Source organism: Rhinopithecus roxellana, chromosome 18, assembly GCF_007565055.1.
Source record: "Rhinopithecus roxellana isolate Shanxi Qingling chromosome 18, ASM756505v1, whole genome shotgun sequence".
Taxonomy (NCBI): domain Eukaryota; kingdom Metazoa; phylum Chordata; class Mammalia; order Primates; family Cercopithecidae; genus Rhinopithecus; species Rhinopithecus roxellana.
Genome location: NC_044566.1, coordinates 28,271,395 through 28,291,071, shown reverse-complemented (window position 1 = coordinate 28,291,071; position 19,677 = coordinate 28,271,395). Strand labels below are relative to the sequence as shown.

Sequence of the window (19,677 nt, the reverse complement as noted above, 5' to 3'; positions counted from 1 at the left end):
CAAATGATGGAAACCAGGAAAATACACATATTAAGCCAGGTGCTGTTGCATGTGCCTGCAGTCCCAGCTACTTGGGAAGCTGAGGCAGGAGGATTGCTTGAACCTAGGAGGTCAAGTTCAGCTTGGGGAATATAAGTGAGACCCTGTCTCTAAATTAAAAAGAAGAAAGAAAAATACAAAAAGAAAAAATATATATTAATTTATAATTTGGCTAGGGAGGGAACAGCCTACATTGTTTACTTATACTTTTGCTTTTATGCAAACATTAAAAAATAATACAAAATGAGGTGGCACATAATGAATATGATAGTCATGTAAATATGGAATAGTCTATTGAAGAATAAGCATTTGCCACAAAAGAATATTTTAAGAAGACATTTTATGATATATTATTGAGAAACATACATTACAACTTAGAAAGATAGTATAAGTTCATAGAAATATGGATAATTAAGTGTTCATGTGTAATATAGTTACAGGAAAATGTTTCCTAAATGTTCTTAGAAACTTTAGGAATTACATCCCAGGCATTGTAATTTAGTGATAAGTTTCTTTAGGATTTTGAATATTTATCTCAATGTTAGTCCAAAAATAGGAATCACAAATTCTGATGATACAATTTATAGAAATTAATATTACTTTATATGGAGATTATTTATGTGTTAATTTTCATTCATTTTTTGAAAAGTGTCTAACAACCAAGTCTATTACTATATGTATATTCAGAAATTTTTATTGTGGTTAGAAACTATGGAATTGTAGAAGGGGCTGTGTTTTATGGATTGAACTTAATGAAGAGCCATTTACAAGACATCTGAGATTATGGATTTGGATATATAATTGTTAGTTGACTTTGAGTTAGCGTGAGTTTAAATAATTCTGGGCTTTTTAAAAAAATAATATTCAAAAAGTACTAGTTTATTTAAGTTGATTGTGAATTTGGTTATTTTGGTGGTCAGTAAAATAACCCTGGTTATTTGGATTATTCCTCTATATTACTGCATTGGTAGTACACAATTAGTAGTAGTATTGTATAAGCCATGACAATGTGGCTCCCTTTCGTTGTTTTAAACATGTTTATCTTACTTGAGATCTTCCTATTTAAAGTGAGAAAAGAAGTTTTTAAAATTTCTAAGGATAAAAGCTGGGGTGATAATTTTTTAAAAACTGACTTAATAATTTTGCATATTAATATCAGGAAACGAAAGCCAGCATTGTAATAAATTCTGTTTATGAAGATAATTTAGGCTTTCAAATATAGAGGCAAAGTTCTAACTAATAACCTTTAATAAAAAATATTCATGGTAGCACATTAAAACATTTGTTTTAGGATATATTATTTAAAATGACTTTTAACTTTTCTCGCCTCACTGAGGAAAGAGGAAAATGGAAGTTGAAAGTACATTATCCTGTAAAAACAGCTAAGCATTCAATTGTTTGTCTGTTTTCCACAGATGGGCGGAAACCATTTCCAATTAACCATGGTGAAACTAGTGATGAAACTTTATTAGAGGTAACAGTAAAACTTATTGGCCCATCTTAAGTGCTATTAATATTTTGTCATCTTTAAAACATCTCTAAAGGTCACTTGTATAACATTTTCTTTGTATTTGGATACTTCTTTATCCTTGTTCTCTCTAGAAAATCCAAAAAGAAAATTTATATTAGTGTTAAAAATCTGCAACAAATAAAGAGGTTTTCAGAGCTCTATGAACAAATGTAAAATTTGAAAAGGCAAGAATAGTATTGAAAGACTTACTCATTATATCCCAGATGTCATCAAATCCAGGATACCATTAATTATATTTTGATCCTGATTTTAGAGATTTTAAAACATGAATAAATTGTGTGGCTTAGAATCAATGAAATGTGATTTTTAGGTGAAAAGTTTCTTAATAGCATTTAAGAACACCTATGGCCAGGCGCAGTGGATCACGGCTGTAATCCCAGCACTTTGGGAGGCCGAGGCGGGTGGATCACATGAGGTCAGGAGTTCGATACCGGTCTGACCAATATGGTGAAACCCCGTCTCTACTAAAAATACAGAAATTAGCTGGGCATGGTGGTGTGCGACTGTAGTCCCAACTACTAGGGAGGCTGAGACAGGAGAATTGCTTGAACCCAGGAGGCAGAGGTTGCAGTGAGCCGAGATTGCACCATTGCACTCCAGCCTGGGTGACAGAGCAAGACTCTGTCTCAAAAAAAAAAAAAAGAGAACACTTACTACATCTTATATTTTTGTACAAAGCAAATTAGGACACCCAGCTGTTCACTCTTCTGGTGTTCTTTATTTCTCATTTGGAAAAGGAAGTTTGCAGTGTAAAATTAGTATGAATTAGAAAAATATGAAATGTTTATCATTTATAAGTAAAACACTTATACATTGAAAAAATCATACTTTTTTTTTCCTCCATAGGATGCCATAGAAGTTTGCAAGAAGTTTATGGAGCGTGACCCTGATGAACTAAGATTTAATGCGATTGCTCTTTCTGCAGCATAGCTTGTCAATAATGGAAACACCAAATACTGTATGATTTGCAACTAAATTTTCTCTGTCATACACTAACTCAAACATTTTGATATTTTCCTTAACTTGATGATTAAACTTTATGTGAGTTAAACTTTGCCTTAACCTGTGTTTTATGTTATTTTTGCTCCAAGTTAAAGGCGCATTGCTTTCCTTCTCTTTTTCTTGTGAAGGATTTATCTGGTTTGAAAACTAGCAATAGCTTTCTTATTCTCTTTATATTTTACAGGAAATTTTGTATTGGGATACCAGGCACAATTTTCATTTGCATAACATGAATATATATTATCTATGTTAACATGTTTATTTAGAAAACATTTGTTAAGCATCTACTTGTAATGAGATGGATGTCGTTCTGGGTTCAGAAGTTAAAGCATTGAACGCTGTTGATAAATGTAATAGTCACGGAGCTTATGTTATTGTGAGAAGAGATAAATAACAAACACATCAAGATAAATACCAACAATAGATGCTGTGTGGAGAATTAAAGTAGGATTTGTGTTAGGGAGTGACCGAGCAGCTACTTTAGATTTTGTTGTCAGGGAGGCTTCTGTGAGGAGGTGACTTTGAAGTTGAGATCTGAATGACTAAAAGTAGCCTGTCATAAAGGTGGTGGGGAAGAACAGAAGAAGTAATGTGGAGTCCCTTAAAGTAGGAACATCTTGCTGGATTGTAGGACCAGGAAGGAGGTTCAAGAGGCCAGAGCATAGAAAATAATAGGGAAAGTAGCAAGAGATGAAGTCAGAAAAGTAGGGGCTTTTTGATACAGGAAAAGGCATTTGGATTCATTGCAAATGTGATGGTAAGCCATTGGAGAATTTTAAGCAGGACAGGGACCTACTTTGATTTATAATTTTAAAAGGTCACTCTGACAACTCTATGGGTAATATATTAAGGAAGGAAGCAAGAATAGAGGTAGAAACACTTGTGAGGTACCCACTGTAGTTGTTCAGTGGGATGAACAACTGATGGCTGGGCCTTAAAAGTGGTAGATTAGATACAGGCCAGGTGCAGTGGCTCACGCCTGTAATCCTAACATGTTGAAGCATGCAGCTAGGAATTCGAGACCAACCTGGGTAACAAAGTGAGATCCCATCTCTACAAAAAAAAAAAAAAAAAAAAAATTGGAAAAAATTAGCCGGATACAGTGGCATGTGCCAGTAGTCCTAGCTACTCAAGAGGCTGAGGCGGGAAGGATTGCTTGAGCCCAGGAGTTCGAGGCTGCAGTGAGCCATGATTTTACCACTGCACACTAGACTGGGTGATGGAGGGAGACCCTGTCTCAGAAATAGTAAATAAATTTAGATGGTGGTACATGAGTGAATTTTGGTTGTGCTTTGAAGAAGGAAGTGCTTCAGTTGAGTCTTGAAGGATAGGTGGAAAGGCAGTGGAAAAGTGAAAGGACATTTATAGAGTTGGGCCAAAACACAGTTGATGTGATGACAGTGTTCTATATCTTTTTGGGAGAGGAGTAGCTATTACTCGGGTATATACATTTATAAAAACTCCTTGAATCGTACATAAAAAATCTGTACTTTGCTGTATATGCATTTTACCTAAAGTAGGGGGAGGTAGTAGTGGTTACTTGGCATATGCATTTATTGTAACTCTGAATTGTACATTTAAAATCTGTACTTCACATACATTTTATCTTTAAAAAAAAAAAAAAAAAAAAAACCAGGGTTGGGTTGAAATGAGTGTAGTAGTTAAGAGAAAAACCAGATTGGTCCAGAATGAAGTTTTTGACCAGTAATTGAATATAGATGTTTACACAATTCACTGAGCTAAGAGTAGTAAGGCATGGCTTTCAGAATGAATTAGGTCTTTGTTACTCAAGTGTGGTTGCATCAGTACTACCTGGGAGCTTCTTAGAAAGGGGAAATTTCAGACCCTACCCCCAAAACCTTTTAACAAAATCCCTGCTTATTCATAAGCAATACATTAAGTCTGGGAAGCACTAGATTAGATTAGTTAAGCATTTTTAACAAGATCCCTTCTTATTCATAAGCAATAAATTAAGTTTGGGAAACACTATATTAGAAAAAATAGACTATAACGAGGAAAATAACTTCGGAAGATATTTAAGCTTACCATTATTCTATGGTGAAAAGGGCATGGGTGAAATGTTGGCAATAGGGATGAAAAAATAATCTGAAACAATTTGATAGACTGTCTATGCAGATGATGCTTACCATACCAATAATAATGACCCATGTATTCTATTCTTGTTATGTTATCTTTTGTGTGTTATCTTAAATATTTTAAACATTCCTAAGCAGTTTTCTGCCTGTTGCCTTGCTGGATTTCTCTCAATTATATGATTTCTTAAAAGATCCTAAATCAATGACACATTACCTAGAATTTACATAGTTTCTCAAAGTATGCTATGAGGAACACTAACTTTGCAGAACTCTTAATGGGTAAGAAAGATTATAAAGTCAAGTATCTTGAAAATACTGGGTTGAACAATCTTTTTTGAAAGTTACAGGTATATTTGGAGGGGGGCAATTATAGAATGCCTCAGTTCTTTCAAAAAATATTCCATGTATTATGAACAACATTTTCTATACATTTTAGGGAGCGGCACTTAGAGCTAGCATTCTTTGGCATACAGTTTAAGGTGGTAGTCCCTTGTGGAACAGACAGCTTGAAAACTTTTCTTACTGCTCTCTTAAGTTTACATGTAAACTTTAATTCTCAACTCTATTCCCTACAATACTTTGTTTAGTAACATTCGTAAAACTTGGCACTTGTAGAAAATATTAATAGTTTACTTTGTGTGAAAACTCATGGAGATACTATGGTTGATAAGTTGTGGGTTATTTCTGTATACTTCTGTTAATGACCATGATCGCGGGGAAAATAGAACTAAAATGAGAACTGGAATGAAATATTTTTGCTTGGTGGACTTTTGGGAACATTTTTCACTGGGTATAATGGTTTGCTTTAAATTATTGAAACAGATGAGCTTTTATGAGCCCCCAAATACTTATCCCGAATATTTTCAATGTTCATTTGTGAGTAAAGCAGAAGTTACCTGTATTCTATGGCAAACTGAAGTTTAAGCTATCTTAAATGAAAACTATCTTTGATTCCTTATAAAAAAATATTTGAATGAATCTGATTTACATTTATTTTATTCCATCTTTGATTTGTGTGCAAGCCTTATTTGGTAAGGTTTATCACTGGGCTGTGTATAACATACAAACTGCTTATTTAATGAAAATATTTAATAGAGCTTGAAAGATATTTTTAGACATTAATGTTTGTCTACTACTGTATCTTTCAAAAGAAGCATTTCTAGGCTTATGATTCCTCTAATGGTGCTGTTAAGAATTGCAAAAAGGCATATTTCCATCGCTTTTTTAAAACTTTCCTATTCATAGAAATTTATTTCTTTTAGGTAAATCTTATGTAGGTATATGTGTATACTCATATACATGTATTTACATGTATATGTATGTGTGCATGTATATATATGTACACACATTCACACATATGTATACCTTGAAAAGGCAAATAACCTTGGTTTAAATCCTCTTGTCTTATTTAAATCCATGACTGAAGTTAAGTAAAACCACTTTGAAAAGTGTATAATCAGCTGGGCATGGTGACTCATGCCTGTAGTCCCAGCACGCCTGTAGTCCCAGCACTTTGGGAGGCAGAGGTGGGGCGAATTGCTTGAGACCAGGAGTTCAACATCAGTCTGGGCAACATGGCAAGACCTCATCTCTACTAAAAATACAAAAATTAGCTGGGTGTGGTGGTGTACACCTTTGGTCCCAGCTACTCGGGAGATTGAGGTGGAAGGATTGCTTGAGCCTAGGAGGTGGAGTCTGCAGTGAGCCAATATCACACCGCTGCACTGCAGCCCCAGTGACAGTGAGACCCTGTCTCAAAAAACAAAAACAAAAACAACAGCAAAAAAACCTGTAATCATTATATCAGGTTTTTAGAACTAATTTAGAGGGATTTATATATGCATACATAAAGTTTAATAGTTAATGTCACCTGATTCCCTGGTAAGATCTTAAAATGAGCTTCCTTGTGTTCTCAACAATATTGCTACTAAAAACCAAGTGTGGAATATACTCTTCAGATAGCAAATGTTTTGTCATTTCCTTTGCTTCTGTTGATTTTCAAAATTTTGCCTCCTTAAAGTACATAAACTATTGCATTGTAGAAGATTCCAGTGAAGGGCATTAATTTTCTTGTGTCACTGGTGCCAGTTGATCAGACCAACCTAACATGCCTCAGTTTCATGTGTATTCTCACTTGTTTTCCTTCTGAATAAAAGTTACTCTAAATCTTTCTCTTGACTTCTTCGTTTAGGATAGTGGTTCTGAAGCTATCTGTTGCTTCTACCAGCTTGATAGATGAGGGTCCTCAGTATGACATTTTTCCACAGGCTACAACTAGATATTATATAGGAGGTTATAAAGACAAAGGCGGGATATTATGAGCAATTCCTTATTGTCTAATTGATAAGGAAAGCCCTGGTTTAGGGACACTAAATGTATATGACCTATACTGAAAACTACTTTGCAAAATTAATTTAAAATTGCTTAGAAATATATAATGTAGCTCTTATAATCTACAAGGTAGATATGAGTATAACTTGAATTATTTAAAATAAGAATCAGCTAAGTGATATGAATGGCACAATTATTTGGTTCAGAACTGTAATCTTTATCAATATGTAAACATAGTTGATATTCAAATAAATAAGTTATGTTTAATAGTGTGTCCTTTAACAGCTAAAGGATCTCTGTGTCCTGCACATGTTTTATGACTACAAGATGAAAACAAATTGCTTGAGGTTTTATTTGTATGTTAAACATGAAAAACTTGAAGCACATGCAAAGTTTGTAAATTAGACTATTCTTTAAAAATGTAGTAAAACCTGTCTGATGAAAAGTTGCGTTGCTTACTGAGAGTTCACCTGTGGGAGAAGATGACAAAAAAAAATTGCATCTGAATTTTCCTGTGTGACTAAGCCAAGAAAGTACTTTTCAAGAGGGGTATTTTCTTTATTCTCTCTGAATACTAAGTATTTGAAACCAGAACCTTCTTCCACCACTACAGAAATAATATACATTTGATCCCAGTGTGCAGGCAATGTATGACGGAATGTTACTCTGTGCATATATTTCACCATCAAGACCAAAATACGATATTTCATAGGGTATAACTTAAAAGATGTATTCTGAAGAGTTCATTTTAAAACAAAATGCAAATACCTTAAATATTTTTTATATTAATATGATAGAGACAGTTGTTCTTATAACCACATTCTGGCACTATAATCAGGTACATTGAAGTATTCAAGATAAAAGCACAAAAGTACTGATTTTAAGAACTTTAGAAAACATGGCTTATGGGCAATATAAACTTGAAGAATGTTTAAAGCAAACTATTCATGGTTTTAGTTTTTACCTTGTTTTCCCCATTTTGGAAGACTAAAGCATGTACATCAGTTGTTACAAGTATTCCAGTGAAGGCTTTTAGTTTTTGAAGGACTAGTAGCCATCTCCGTTTTTTTTTTTTTTTTTTTTTTTTTTTTCTTTTTAAACGGTGCATGAAATGCCAAGTGAAAGTGACTTTTTTTTTTTTTTAAATCTTTAACTTTTTGTTTTTATGGGTACATAATAGGTGTATATATTTATGGCGTACATGAGATATTTTGATACAGGCATCCAACTTGTAATAATCACATCAGGGTAAATGGGGTATCTGTTACCTGAAGCATTTATCCTTTGTGTTACAACAGTCCACATATACTTTTTTAGTTTTTTTTCAATGCACAATTAAATGATTGACTATATCACACAGTTGTGGTATCAAATACTAGACTTATTCATACTTTTGAACTTTTTGTGCCCATTAACCATCCCCACTCCCTCACTACCCTTCCCACCTTCAGGTAGCCACCATTCTATTCTCTATCTCCATACGTTTAATTGTTTTTAATTAATTTTTTAGCTCCCACAAATAAGTGGGAATGTATGAATTTTGTCTCTGTGTCTGGCTTATTTCACTTGACAGAATGACTGCCAGTTCTATCCATATTGTTGCAAATGGCAGGCTCTCATTCTTTTTATGGCTGAATAGCGCTCGTTTGTGTATATGTACCACGTTTTCTTTATCCATTCATCTGTTGATGGACACTTAGGTTGCTTTGAAATCTTGGCTCTTACGGATAGTGCTGCGCTAAACAGGGGAGAACAGATAATCTCTTCAATATACTGATTTTCTTTCTTTTGCGTGTACTTAGCAGTGGGATTGCTAAATTATAGGGTAGTCCTATTTTTAGTTTTTTGATGAATCTCTAAACTGTTCTCCGTAGTGTTTGTACTAATTTACTTTCCCACCAACAGTGTGTGAGGGTCCCTTTTCTCTACATCCTCATTTTTATTGCCTATCTTTTGGATAAAAGCCGTTTTAACTGGGGTGAGATAATATCGTAGTTTTGATCTGCATTTCTCTATCAGTGATGTTGAACACTTCATATTTGCCATTTGTGTGTCTTCTTTTGAGAAATCTCTGTTTAGATCTTCTGCCCAATTTAAAATCGATTGTTAAAGATTTTTTCCTATTGTTTGAGCTCTTTATATATTCTGGTTATTAATCCCTTGTCAGATGGCCAGTTTGCAGATATTTCCCCATTCTGTGTGTTGTCTCTTCACTTTGTTGATGGTTACTTTGCTGTGCAGAAGTTTTTTAACTTGATGTGATTCCATTTGGTCATTTTTGCATTGGTTGCCTATGGTTGTGAGGTATTACTCAATAAATCTTTGCCCTGTCTAATGTCCTGGAGTTTCCCCATTGTTTTCTTGTAGTAGTTTTGTAGGTTAGGGTTTTAGATTTGTCTCTTTTTTTTTTCTGTTTTTTGAGACAGACTCTTGCTCTGTCGCCCAGGCTGTAGTGCAATGGTGCTATCTTGGTTCACTGAAACCTCTGCCTCCCAGGTTCAAGTGATCCTCCCACCTCAGCCTCCTGAGTAGCTGGGATTACAGGTCTACACCACCACACCTGGGTCATTTTTGTATGTTTAGTAGCGACAGGTTTTTTGCCATGTTGGCCAGGCTGGTCTTGAACTCCTGGCCTCAAGTGATCTGCCCTCTGTGGTCTCCCAGAGTGCTGGGATTACAGATGGGAGCCACCACACTCAACCAGATTTAAGTCTTTAATTCATTTTGTTTGAATTTTCTATATGGTGAGAGATAGGGGTCTAGTTTCATTCTTTTGCTTTGGATATCCAGTTTTCCCAGCACCATGTATTTAAGATACTGTCCTTTCCTCAATGTATGTTCTTGGCACCTTTGTCAAAAATGAGTTCACTGAAAATGTGCGGATTTGCTTCTGGGTTCTGTATTCTGTTCCATTGGTCTATGTATCTGTTTTTATGACAGTACTCTGCTATTTTGATTTTATAGCTCTGTGGTGTAATTTGAAGTCAGGTAATGTGATTCCTCCAGTTTTGTTCTTTTTGCTCAGGATAGCTATTCTGGGTCCTTTGTGGTTCCATATACATTGTAGGATTTTTTTTTTTTTTTTCTATTTCTGTGAAGAATGTAATTGCTCTCTTGATAGAGATTGTATTGAATCTACAGACTGCTTTGGGTAGTATGAACATTTTAACAATATTGATTCATTCAATCCATAAACATGGAATATTTTTCCATAGTTTGGTGTCCTCTTCAATTCCTTTCATCAGTGTTTTATAGTTTTCATTGTAGAGAGCTTTATGTGCCTAAGTTAATTCCTAAGTATTTAATTTTATTGTTCACTGTTGGCATATAGAAATGCTACGGATTTTTGTATGTTGATTTTATATCCTGTGACTTTACTGAATTTATCAGTTCTAATAGTATTTTTGTGTAGTCTTTAGATTTTTCCAAATATAAGATTGTCTCATCTGCAAATAAGGAAAATTTGATTTCTTCCTTTCCAATTTGGATGCCATTTATATCTTGCCTGATTGCTGTAGCTAGGACTTTCAGTATTATATTGAATAACAGTGGTGAAAGTGGACATCCTTGTCATGTTCCAGTTCTTAGAGGAAAGGCTTTCAGTTTTTCTCCATCCAGTATGATACTAGCTGTTGATCTGTTGTATATGGTTTTTATTATGTTGAGGTGCATTCCTTCTATACCCAGTTAAAAATTTTTTTTAACATGAAAGGATGTTGAATTTTATCAAATGCTTTTATAGCATCAATTGAAATAATCGTATTTTCTTCTTCATTCTTTTGATATGATGTATCACATTGATTGATTTCTATATGTGGAACCATCCTTGCATCTTTGGGATAAATCCCACCCGGTGACGATGAAAGAATTTTTTAATGTGTTGTCAAATGTGATTTGCTAGTATTTTGTTCAAGATTTTTACATGAATGTTCATTAGGGATATTGGCCTGTAGCCTGCCTTTCTCTCTCTCTCTCTCTCTCTCTCTCTCTCTCTCTCTCTCTCTCTCTCTCTCTTTCTCTTTCATTCTTTCTTTCTTGTTTTGGTATCAGGGTACTACTGGCCTGGTAGAACGAGTTTGGAAGTATTCCCACCTCCTCTTATTTTTGGAATAGTTTGAATAGGATTAATACTAGTTTTTCTCTAAATGTTTGGGAAAATTCAGCAATGAAGCCACCAGGTACTAGGCATTTCTTTGGTGGGAGACATTTCATTACAGCTTTAATCTCATTACTTGTTATTGGTCTGTCTGGGTTTTGGATTACTTCATGGTTCAATCTTAGTAGGTTGTATGTGTCTAGGAATTTATCAATTTATTCTATGTTTTCCAATTTATTGGCATATAGTTGCTGATAGTAACCTCTAATGGTCCTTAGAATTTCTGGGGTATTGGTTGTAATATCTCTTTTTTCATATCTGGCTTTATTTGAGTCTTCTCTTTTTTTTTTTTTTTGAGACAGAGTCTCACTCTGTCGCCGGGGCTGGAGTGCAGTGGCCGGATCTCAGCTCACTGCAAGCTCCGCCTCCCGGGTTCACGCCATTCTCCTGCCTCAGCCTCCGGAGTAGCTGGGACTACAGGCGCCCGCCACCTCGCCTGGCTAGTTTTTTGTATTTTTTAGTAGAGACGGGGTTTTACCGTGTTAGCCAGGATGGTCTCGATCTCCTGACCTCGTGATCCGCCCGTCTCGGCCTCCCAAAGTGCTGGGATTACAGGCTTGAGCCACCGCGCCCGGCCGAGTCTTCTCTTTTTTTTAAGCAAGTTTGGCTACAGGTTGGTCAATTTTATCTTTTCAAAAAACCAATTTTGTGTATCATTGATCTTTTTTTATTTGTTCAGATCCATTTATTTCTGCTCCAATCTTTATTATTTCTTCTAATTTTGGGTTCAGTTTGCCCTTGCCTTTCTAGTTCTTTAAGAATAGTTGTTAGATTTTTTATTTGAAGTTCTTCTGCTTTTCTGATGTAGGCACTTAGAGCTATAAGCTTTCCTCTTAGTACTGCCTTTGTTGTATCCCATAGGTTTTGGTATGTTGTGTTTCCATTATCATTGGTTTCAGTTTTTCAATTTCCTTCTTAATTTCTTCATTCACCCACTAGTCATTCAAGAACACAGTTTGATTTCCATGTATTTGTATAATTTCAAAAATTCCTCTTGTTATTAATTTCTAGTTTCATTTTATGGTGGTCAGAGAAGATACTTGATATTATTTCATTTTTTAAAAATGTTTTAAGACACACGGTCTATCCTTGAGAATGATCTGTGTGCTAAGGAGAAGAATGTGTATACTATAGCTGTTGCATGAAATGTTCTGTAAATGTCTATTAAGTTCATTTGGTCCATAGTGCAGATTAAGTCTGATGTTTCTTTATTGATTTTCTGTCTGAATGATCTGTTCAGTGCTACACGATGGGTATTGTGGTCTCCAGCTATTATTGTGTTAGGGTCTAAATATTTGCTTTGTAAATCAGGGTGCTCCAGTGTTGCATGCATAAGTATTTGCAATTGTTATATCCTCTTGCTAAATTGACGCCTTTACTGTTAAATAATGACCTTCCTTGTCTCTTTTTATGGTTTTTGTCTTGAAAGCTATTTTGTCTGATGTAAGTATAGGTACTCCTGATCATTCTTGGTTTCCATTTGCCTGGACTATCTTTTCCCATCCCTTTATATTTAGTCTATGTGTATCTTTATACATGTAGTGTGTTTCTTGTAGGCAACAGGTTGTTGGGTCTTGTTTTTTATCCATTCACCAACTCTATGTCTTTCAACTGGAGAGTGTAGTCCATTTACGCTCAATATTGTTATTGATAAGTAAAGACTTGAGCCTCCCATTTTATTATTTGTTTTCTGGTTGTTTTCTGGTCTTCTCTTCCTTCTTTCCTTCCTTACTGTCTTCTTTTTAGTGAAAACTATTTTCTCTGGTGGTATGTTTTAGTTTCTCGCTTTTTATGTTTTTGTGTATCCATTGTATGTTTTTTGGTTTGAGATTACCATGATGCTTGCAAATACTATCTTATAACCCATTATTTTAAACAGATAACAACTTAACATTCATTGCATAAACAAACTAGCAAATAAGCAAAGAGAAAACTAATAAAAATTCTATACATTTTTTCTGCTTGATCAATTCTGCTATTAAGAGAATGCATTCTTCAATATGTTAGTTGCATTTTCCCACTACAGAATTTCTTTTTTTTTTTTTTTTTTTTTTTTTTTTTGAGATGGAGTTTTGCTTTTTCACCCAGGCTGGAGTACAGTGGCATGATCTCGGCTCACTGCAACCTCTGCCTTTCAGTTTCAAGTGATTCTCCTGCCTCAGCCTCCCGAGTAGCTGGCATTAAGGCACCTGCCACCATGCCCAGCTAATTTCTGTATTTTTAGTAGAGACGGGGTTTCACCATGTTGGCCAGGCTGGTCTTATACTCCTGACCTGGTGATCTGCCCACCTCAGCCTCCCAAGGTACTGGGATTACAGGCATGAGCCACTGCGCCCTTTTTTTTTTTTTTTTTTTTTACAATGGAATCTCACTTTGTCATCCAAGCTGGAGTGCAGTGGGGTGATCTCGGCTCACTGCAACCTCCGCCTCCTGGGTTCAAGTGATTCTCCTGCCTCAACCTCCTGAGTAGCTGTGACTGTAGGCATGCACCACCACGCCTGGCTAATTTTTGTATTTTTAGTAGACACAGGGTTTCACCATGTTGGCCGGGCTGGTCTCAAACTCCTGACCTCAAGTGACCTGCCTGCCTCAGCCTCCCAAAGTGCTGGGATTACAGGTGTGAGCCACTGCACCTGACCCCACTCCAGAATTTCTGCTTGATGCTTTTTAATTATTTCAATTTCCTTGTTAAATTTAGCTGATAGGATTCTGAATTCCTTCTGCGTGTTATCTTGAATTTCTTTGAGTTTCCCTAAAACGGCTATTTTGAATTCTCTATCTGAAAGGTCACATATCTCTGTCCTTACAGGCTTGGTTCCTGGTACCTCATTTAGTTTACTGAAGTCATGTTTTCCTGGATTCACTTGATGCTTGTGGATGTTCATTAGTGTCTGAGCATTGAAGAGTTAGGTATTCATTGTAGTCTTCAGAGTCTGTGCTTGTTTCCCCCCACCCCCTTTCTTGGAAAGGCTTTCCAGGTATTTTAAGGTACTTGGGTGTTGTGATCTAAGTGTTTGGTCACTGCAACCATATCTGCATTAGCCTAGTAACACTGTGGTTCTTGCAGACTCATAGAGCTACCACCTTGGCGGTTTTGGATAAGATCTGGAAGAATTCTCTGGATTACTGGGCAGAGACTCTTGTTCTCTTTCCTTACTCTTTCCCAAACAAATGGCCTTCCCCTGCCTCTCTGTTTTGAGCTGCCTGGAGTGGGGACAGGGATAATACAAGAACACCTGTGGCTACCACCACTGGGACTGTGCTGGGTCAGACCTGAAACCAGTACAGAACTGGGTCTTGCCCAAGGCCTGGTGTAACCGCTACCTGGCTACCACTATGTTTGCTTAAGGCCCTCGGGCTCTACAATCAACAGGTGGCAAAGCCAGCCAGGTTGTGTCCTTCCTTTCATGGTAGCGAGTGCCCCTGGGCACTGGGTGGGTCCAGAGATGCCATCTGGGAACCAGGGCATGGAGTTGGAAATCTTAAAATCCACCTGATGCTTTATTCTTCTGTGGCTAAGCTGGGAAAAAAACCAGAAGACAAAGTTCTTCCCACACTTTCCTCCCCTTTTTATAGGCAGAGGAGTCTCTGTGGCCTCCACCACCCCAGCCTACTAGTGAGTACTGCCTGGCTACCACTGATGTTCATTGAAGCCCCAGGGTCTCTTCAGTCAGCTTGTGGTTGGTTGCTGCCAGGCCTGGGACATATCCTTCAGGGAAGTGAGCTCCTCTATGGCCCAGGTCAGGTCTAGAAATGCTGTCCAAGAGCTATGACCTAGAATCAGGGACCACAAGAGCCCTCTTGGTGCTCCGCCCCACTGTGGATGAGCTGGTACCTAAACTACCCCTTTTACTCTTCTGTTTTTCTGAATCTGGAGTCTCTCCTCATCACCACCATAGCTGGGAGTGTGCTGGGTCACACCTGAAGCCAGCACATCCCAGAGTCTTACTCAAAGCCAATGGCATGTACTACCTGTCTACTGCTGCTGATTATTCAGGGCCCATGCACTTTTTAGTCTTCCCTTCAAGACAACAATGTCCTTTATGGCCCAGCATGTGTCTAGAAATGTCATCTGGGAGCTAGCTTCTCGCACGGGGGCCTCATGACTCTGCCTGGTGCACTATCCTACTGTGGCTGAGCTGGTTTCCAAGTTGTAAGATGAAGTCCTCTACCCTTCCCTTTCCTCAAGTGGAAGGAAGTAGTCTTTTCCAGAACTGTGAGCTATGCTCCCTGGGCTTGGAAGAGTGGTGCTGCAAACCCTCCTTTGGCTGCTCTGGTTGATGTCCCCCATTAGGTCATGTGCCCCCAAAGTCCAGATTTTGATGCCTAGATCACCTTTCAAGTTTATTTAGGGTTCCAGAGCAGTTGAGCTTCTTGCACTGGCAAAGCTTGCCGGAACTCAAGTTCCAACCACTGAGATGGATGAATTCACTCTGGCTAGGGCTGGTCTAAATGCTCCCTCTGTGGGCATTGGCTGAGTTCTGCCAAGTGTTGCTTTCCACTGTGACAGGGCAGCATAATCACTGTACTCTCCCTCCCTCAAGCCATACAGATTCACTGCTGCTGGGGAATAGGGGAAAGATGGTGTCAGCAATTCAAGACTGTTTTTCCTATCCTCTTCAGTGCCTCTTTCAGTGATTTTCAGTTAAAACAATGTACTGTAATTGCTCACCTGATTTTTGTTTTTTATGAAGGTGCTTTTTTGTGTAGATAGCTCTTAAATTTGGTGTTCCTGTGGGGAGGATGGTTGGTAGAGGCTTTTATTTGGCCATCTTACTTCTGATCTCTTGAAAGTGACTTCTTTAGCTAAATTAATCAAACATAGGAGATAAAATGTTTAGGGCAACTTATTCATATGTATTATATATTCTAGAGTTGATGCCTATGTAGATACTGGGGATTTACTGAATGTATTAGGCCATTCTCGCATTGCTATAAAGAAACACCTGAGACTGGGTGATTTGTAAGGGAAAGAGTTTTAATTGGCTAATGGTTCTGCAGGTTCTACAGCTTCTGCAGGCTCTATAGCAATGCTTAGAGACTTCTAGGAAGGCCTCAGGAAGCTTACAATCATGGCAGAAGGTGAAGAGGGAGCAGGCACATCACATGGTGAAAGCAGGAGCAACAGAGAGGGTGAAGGGGTGGTACTACACAATTTTAAACAACCAGATCTTGCAACAGCTCACACTTGGTGCAAGGACAGCACCAAGAGGATGGCGCTACGCCATTCAGGAGGGATCTGTCCCCATGATCCAAACATTTCCCACCAGGCCCCACCTCCAACACTGGGAATTACATTTCAACATGAGATTTGGGCAGGGACAAATATCCAAACTATATCGTTGAGCAACCAACCTGGTTTTAATACGAAATAAGTTGTTCTCAAACTTTTTAACATCAGGAGCCCCTTATACTCTAAAAATTATTGAGCAGCCTAGAGAGTTGTGGATCTCTATTAGAAATTAAAATAACTTTTAGGAATATTTGTTCATTTAAAACTAAAAACAAACCTATCACATGTTAACATAAATAACATTTTTATAAAAAAAAATATATATATATTTTTTGAGACGGAGTCGTGCCCTATCGCCCAGGCTGGAATGCAGTGGCACGATCTCGGCTCACTGCAAGCTCCGCCTCCCGGGTTCACGCCATTCTCCTGCCTCAGCCTCCCAAGTAGCTGGGACTACAGGCGCCCGCCACCACGCCCGGCTAATTTTTTTGTATTTTCAGTAGAGACGGGGTTTCACCGTGTTAGCCAGGTTGCTCTCGATCTCCTGATCTCGTGATCTGCCCACTTCATCCTCCCAAAGTTCTGGGATTACAGGCGTGAGCCACCATGCCTGGCCCCAAAAATATTTTCTTAAAAAAGTTAGTGAGAAAAGTGGCACTTTTTTTTTTTTAATTTTTATATTTTTGCAATTATATTTTTGCAAACTCTCTTCAATATCTGGCTTAAGGAGGACAGTTGTGTTCTCTTACTGATAATGAATAAAGAATGCTTCCCAGAATTGACAATTCAAGAAATCAGTGGTGATCTATGTCAAAATGATTTTGAGGATAGTAATTCGAGGACAAGGACCAAGGCTTTTGTACACCATTTTATCCTCAGAGTCTAATACAGTCCTTGGCACATAGTAACGGTCAGATATTTGGTAGGTGACTAAACTATACTGCAGTGTGTTGAGAAGTGAACAGAAGATACGGATTCAGGAATTATAGAAACCTCCTTCATGGCACTTGGTTGAGAAAAGAAGAGAAATGAGGGGAATGAGGGTACAGATTCAGCAGAGGACTTTTTAAAATAATGTTTTCATGTGAGGAAAAAAAAAAAAAACAATAGAAATTAAGAAAACAGGAAAGAAATGGAATAATTAGGAACCTAGGCTGGGGTAGGGTAGCAGGGCATTTCAAACAGTAATGAGGATATGAGATTCCAGATCTTGTTGAAATGCAAATTCTGATTCAGCTGGTAGGTGAGACCTGAGATTGTGCATTTCTAACAAGCACCCAGATAACCTTAAGGCTGTTGGCCCCAGGGTTACACTTATAGTGATTTTCTAGAGCCCAGTTGAGGAAGTGAATCTTGGGCAGGAGAAATACATACCTCTCATATTGAGTTTGGAGATCCATCCCATCTGATATAACTTTTTAAGAGAGAAACATAATTTGCCAAATATCCAATTGATAACTTTTCCCACTAAATGGCTGCGTTATGAAAATTGCTTCACTTTGAAACTTCTGGTCTTGGTAATATAGAATGTCAGTGTTCTCACAGTGCTTGATTGAGAACATGATACTGAGATTATGGCATACAATATAGTAGCTGTACAAAAAAAAGACATTATTAGGATCTCTAACAATTGTGTAAAAATCATTGCTTCGTGGGTAGAGCTCAAACTTTGGTGTGAGATTTGGTTTTATTCTTGGCACTTACTCTGAGTGGTCTTGGGCAAATTAATACCTTAAGCAAAAAGATTCTCATGTAGATTTTATATGAGAATTATAAATGAAGTACATAAAGTCCAGCAGTCACAAATGGTATCTATTATTACCATCATCCTAAGACTGCAATAAGCTATATTGAAAGTAGTCTCAAAGATTGTTTCATGAATCACCAGATTCACCTAATTTTCAAAAGAATTTAAATAAGGAGATGGAATGAATAGATTGCATTTTGTTTCCATGCACAGGGGAACCGTGCATATTTCTTCTGTGACTTGGAAATGGTTTAACTTTAAAAAATCCCAAAATAGCTGAAGTTAGCAGACATGCAATTTACCAAAGATGACTGGAATTTTGATCTTTCCTGTAATAATACTATACCCAAGCACACTGCTCATTAGGAAAACATTTTTATCTGAATCTTTTACTCTTGGGGGCAAAGAATGCTATTTTTCTTTTTGATAACTATGTTTATAGAATCTAAATCATCCTGAGCAATTATTTCAACATCTGAAGTTATTATTACCATTCATGTTTCATTTATAGCTATTTGAATTTTGATGAATTTCAGTATGGTGCTAGAATGATAGGGCGAGTTCAAATAAGTTCAATATATGGGTATGGTCTAAAGTTATTTTAATTTTTTATTACAACTGCTATGAAGAAAATTAGGATATGCCACATTTTCACGTTTTACAGTTGGATGTCCTATGATGTTCCCTTCCAGAGAACAGAGCTCGGAGCTCTGGAAATTTGAGGGCAACTGATATGTGCTCATGTCTGCATCTGTGTGGGTTGGCTGTATCTCAGGGACAGAATCTGCAGCAAAAAAGGTAATAATAGTTCCTTGAATACTTTTATATTATTACTTTGAAAGAACTAAGGCAGAGCATCTCCATTTGGCTTTTCTTCAGGAACACATGTAGGTGGAAAAGAGGTCAGTAGGAAGGCAAGAAGTAAATACTGCAACTGAGATAAAATTAAGTCAACTTTGTAGACTATCCCCAGGCATTTTCTTGTTTTTTCTCTTTTTTCTTTTAAAACTTTTGTGGGTACTTTGTAGGTGCATATATGTATGGGGTACATGAGAGATTGTGAGACAGGCATGGAATGCATAGTAATCATATCATGGAAAATGGGGTATTCATCCCCCTCCCAGGCATTTTCAACTTGAATTTTTGTTGTCAGTAACAACAAGACTGGAAATTTTTAACTCCCTCTTATCAATTTTGTAATCATTGTTGATCTCTTGCACTGGTAGAATATGCCTTGTAGTAGAAAATATTATAACAGCATAAGACATGTTGTAGTTTCTAAGGTGCTTTCACATACAAGGTGGTAAGTACATGCAGAAACATCAACTGGGCTACTCAAAGCCACTGTAGGTTTGTGTGTCCAGTATTATTAAGTCCTGCTGGAATTTGCTTTGAAAAGTTTTTTCTCATTATTTTTCTAAATCTTATAATTGTCTGTAAGTACTACCTTCATAATTAAAATGTTTCTACTCTGATGATGCCTTTAACTACTTTAAGAACTATAAGTCTAGAGCTCCTTTCAAGGGATCAAACCAGAAACGG

At 37.0% G+C, this 19,677-nt stretch overlaps 1 protein-coding gene and 1 long non-coding RNA gene across 2 annotated transcripts in view; one reads left to right on the top strand and one right to left on the bottom strand.

Moving 5' to 3' along the window:
- UCHL3 (ubiquitin C-terminal hydrolase L3) overlaps positions 1-2,626 on the top strand; it is a 58,940-nt gene extending 56,314 nt beyond the window's left edge. The window contains exons 8-9 of the mRNA XM_010358290.2: positions 1,455-1,513; positions 2,417-2,626. Coding sequence (XP_010356592.2) covers positions 1,455-1,513; positions 2,417-2,500 — 143 coding nt within the window. The 3' untranslated portion in view covers positions 2,501-2,626. The remainder of the gene's footprint in view (positions 1-1,454; positions 1,514-2,416) is intronic.
- Positions 1,290-19,677, bottom strand: part of LOC104658309 — a 32,797-nt gene continuing 14,409 nt past the window's right edge. The window contains exons 2-3 of the long non-coding RNA XR_747414.2: positions 15,828-15,961; positions 1,290-1,637 (exon numbers count right to left, since the gene is read on the bottom strand). This is a non-coding gene — a long non-coding RNA (uncharacterized LOC104658309). The remainder of the gene's footprint in view (positions 1,638-15,827; positions 15,962-19,677) is intronic.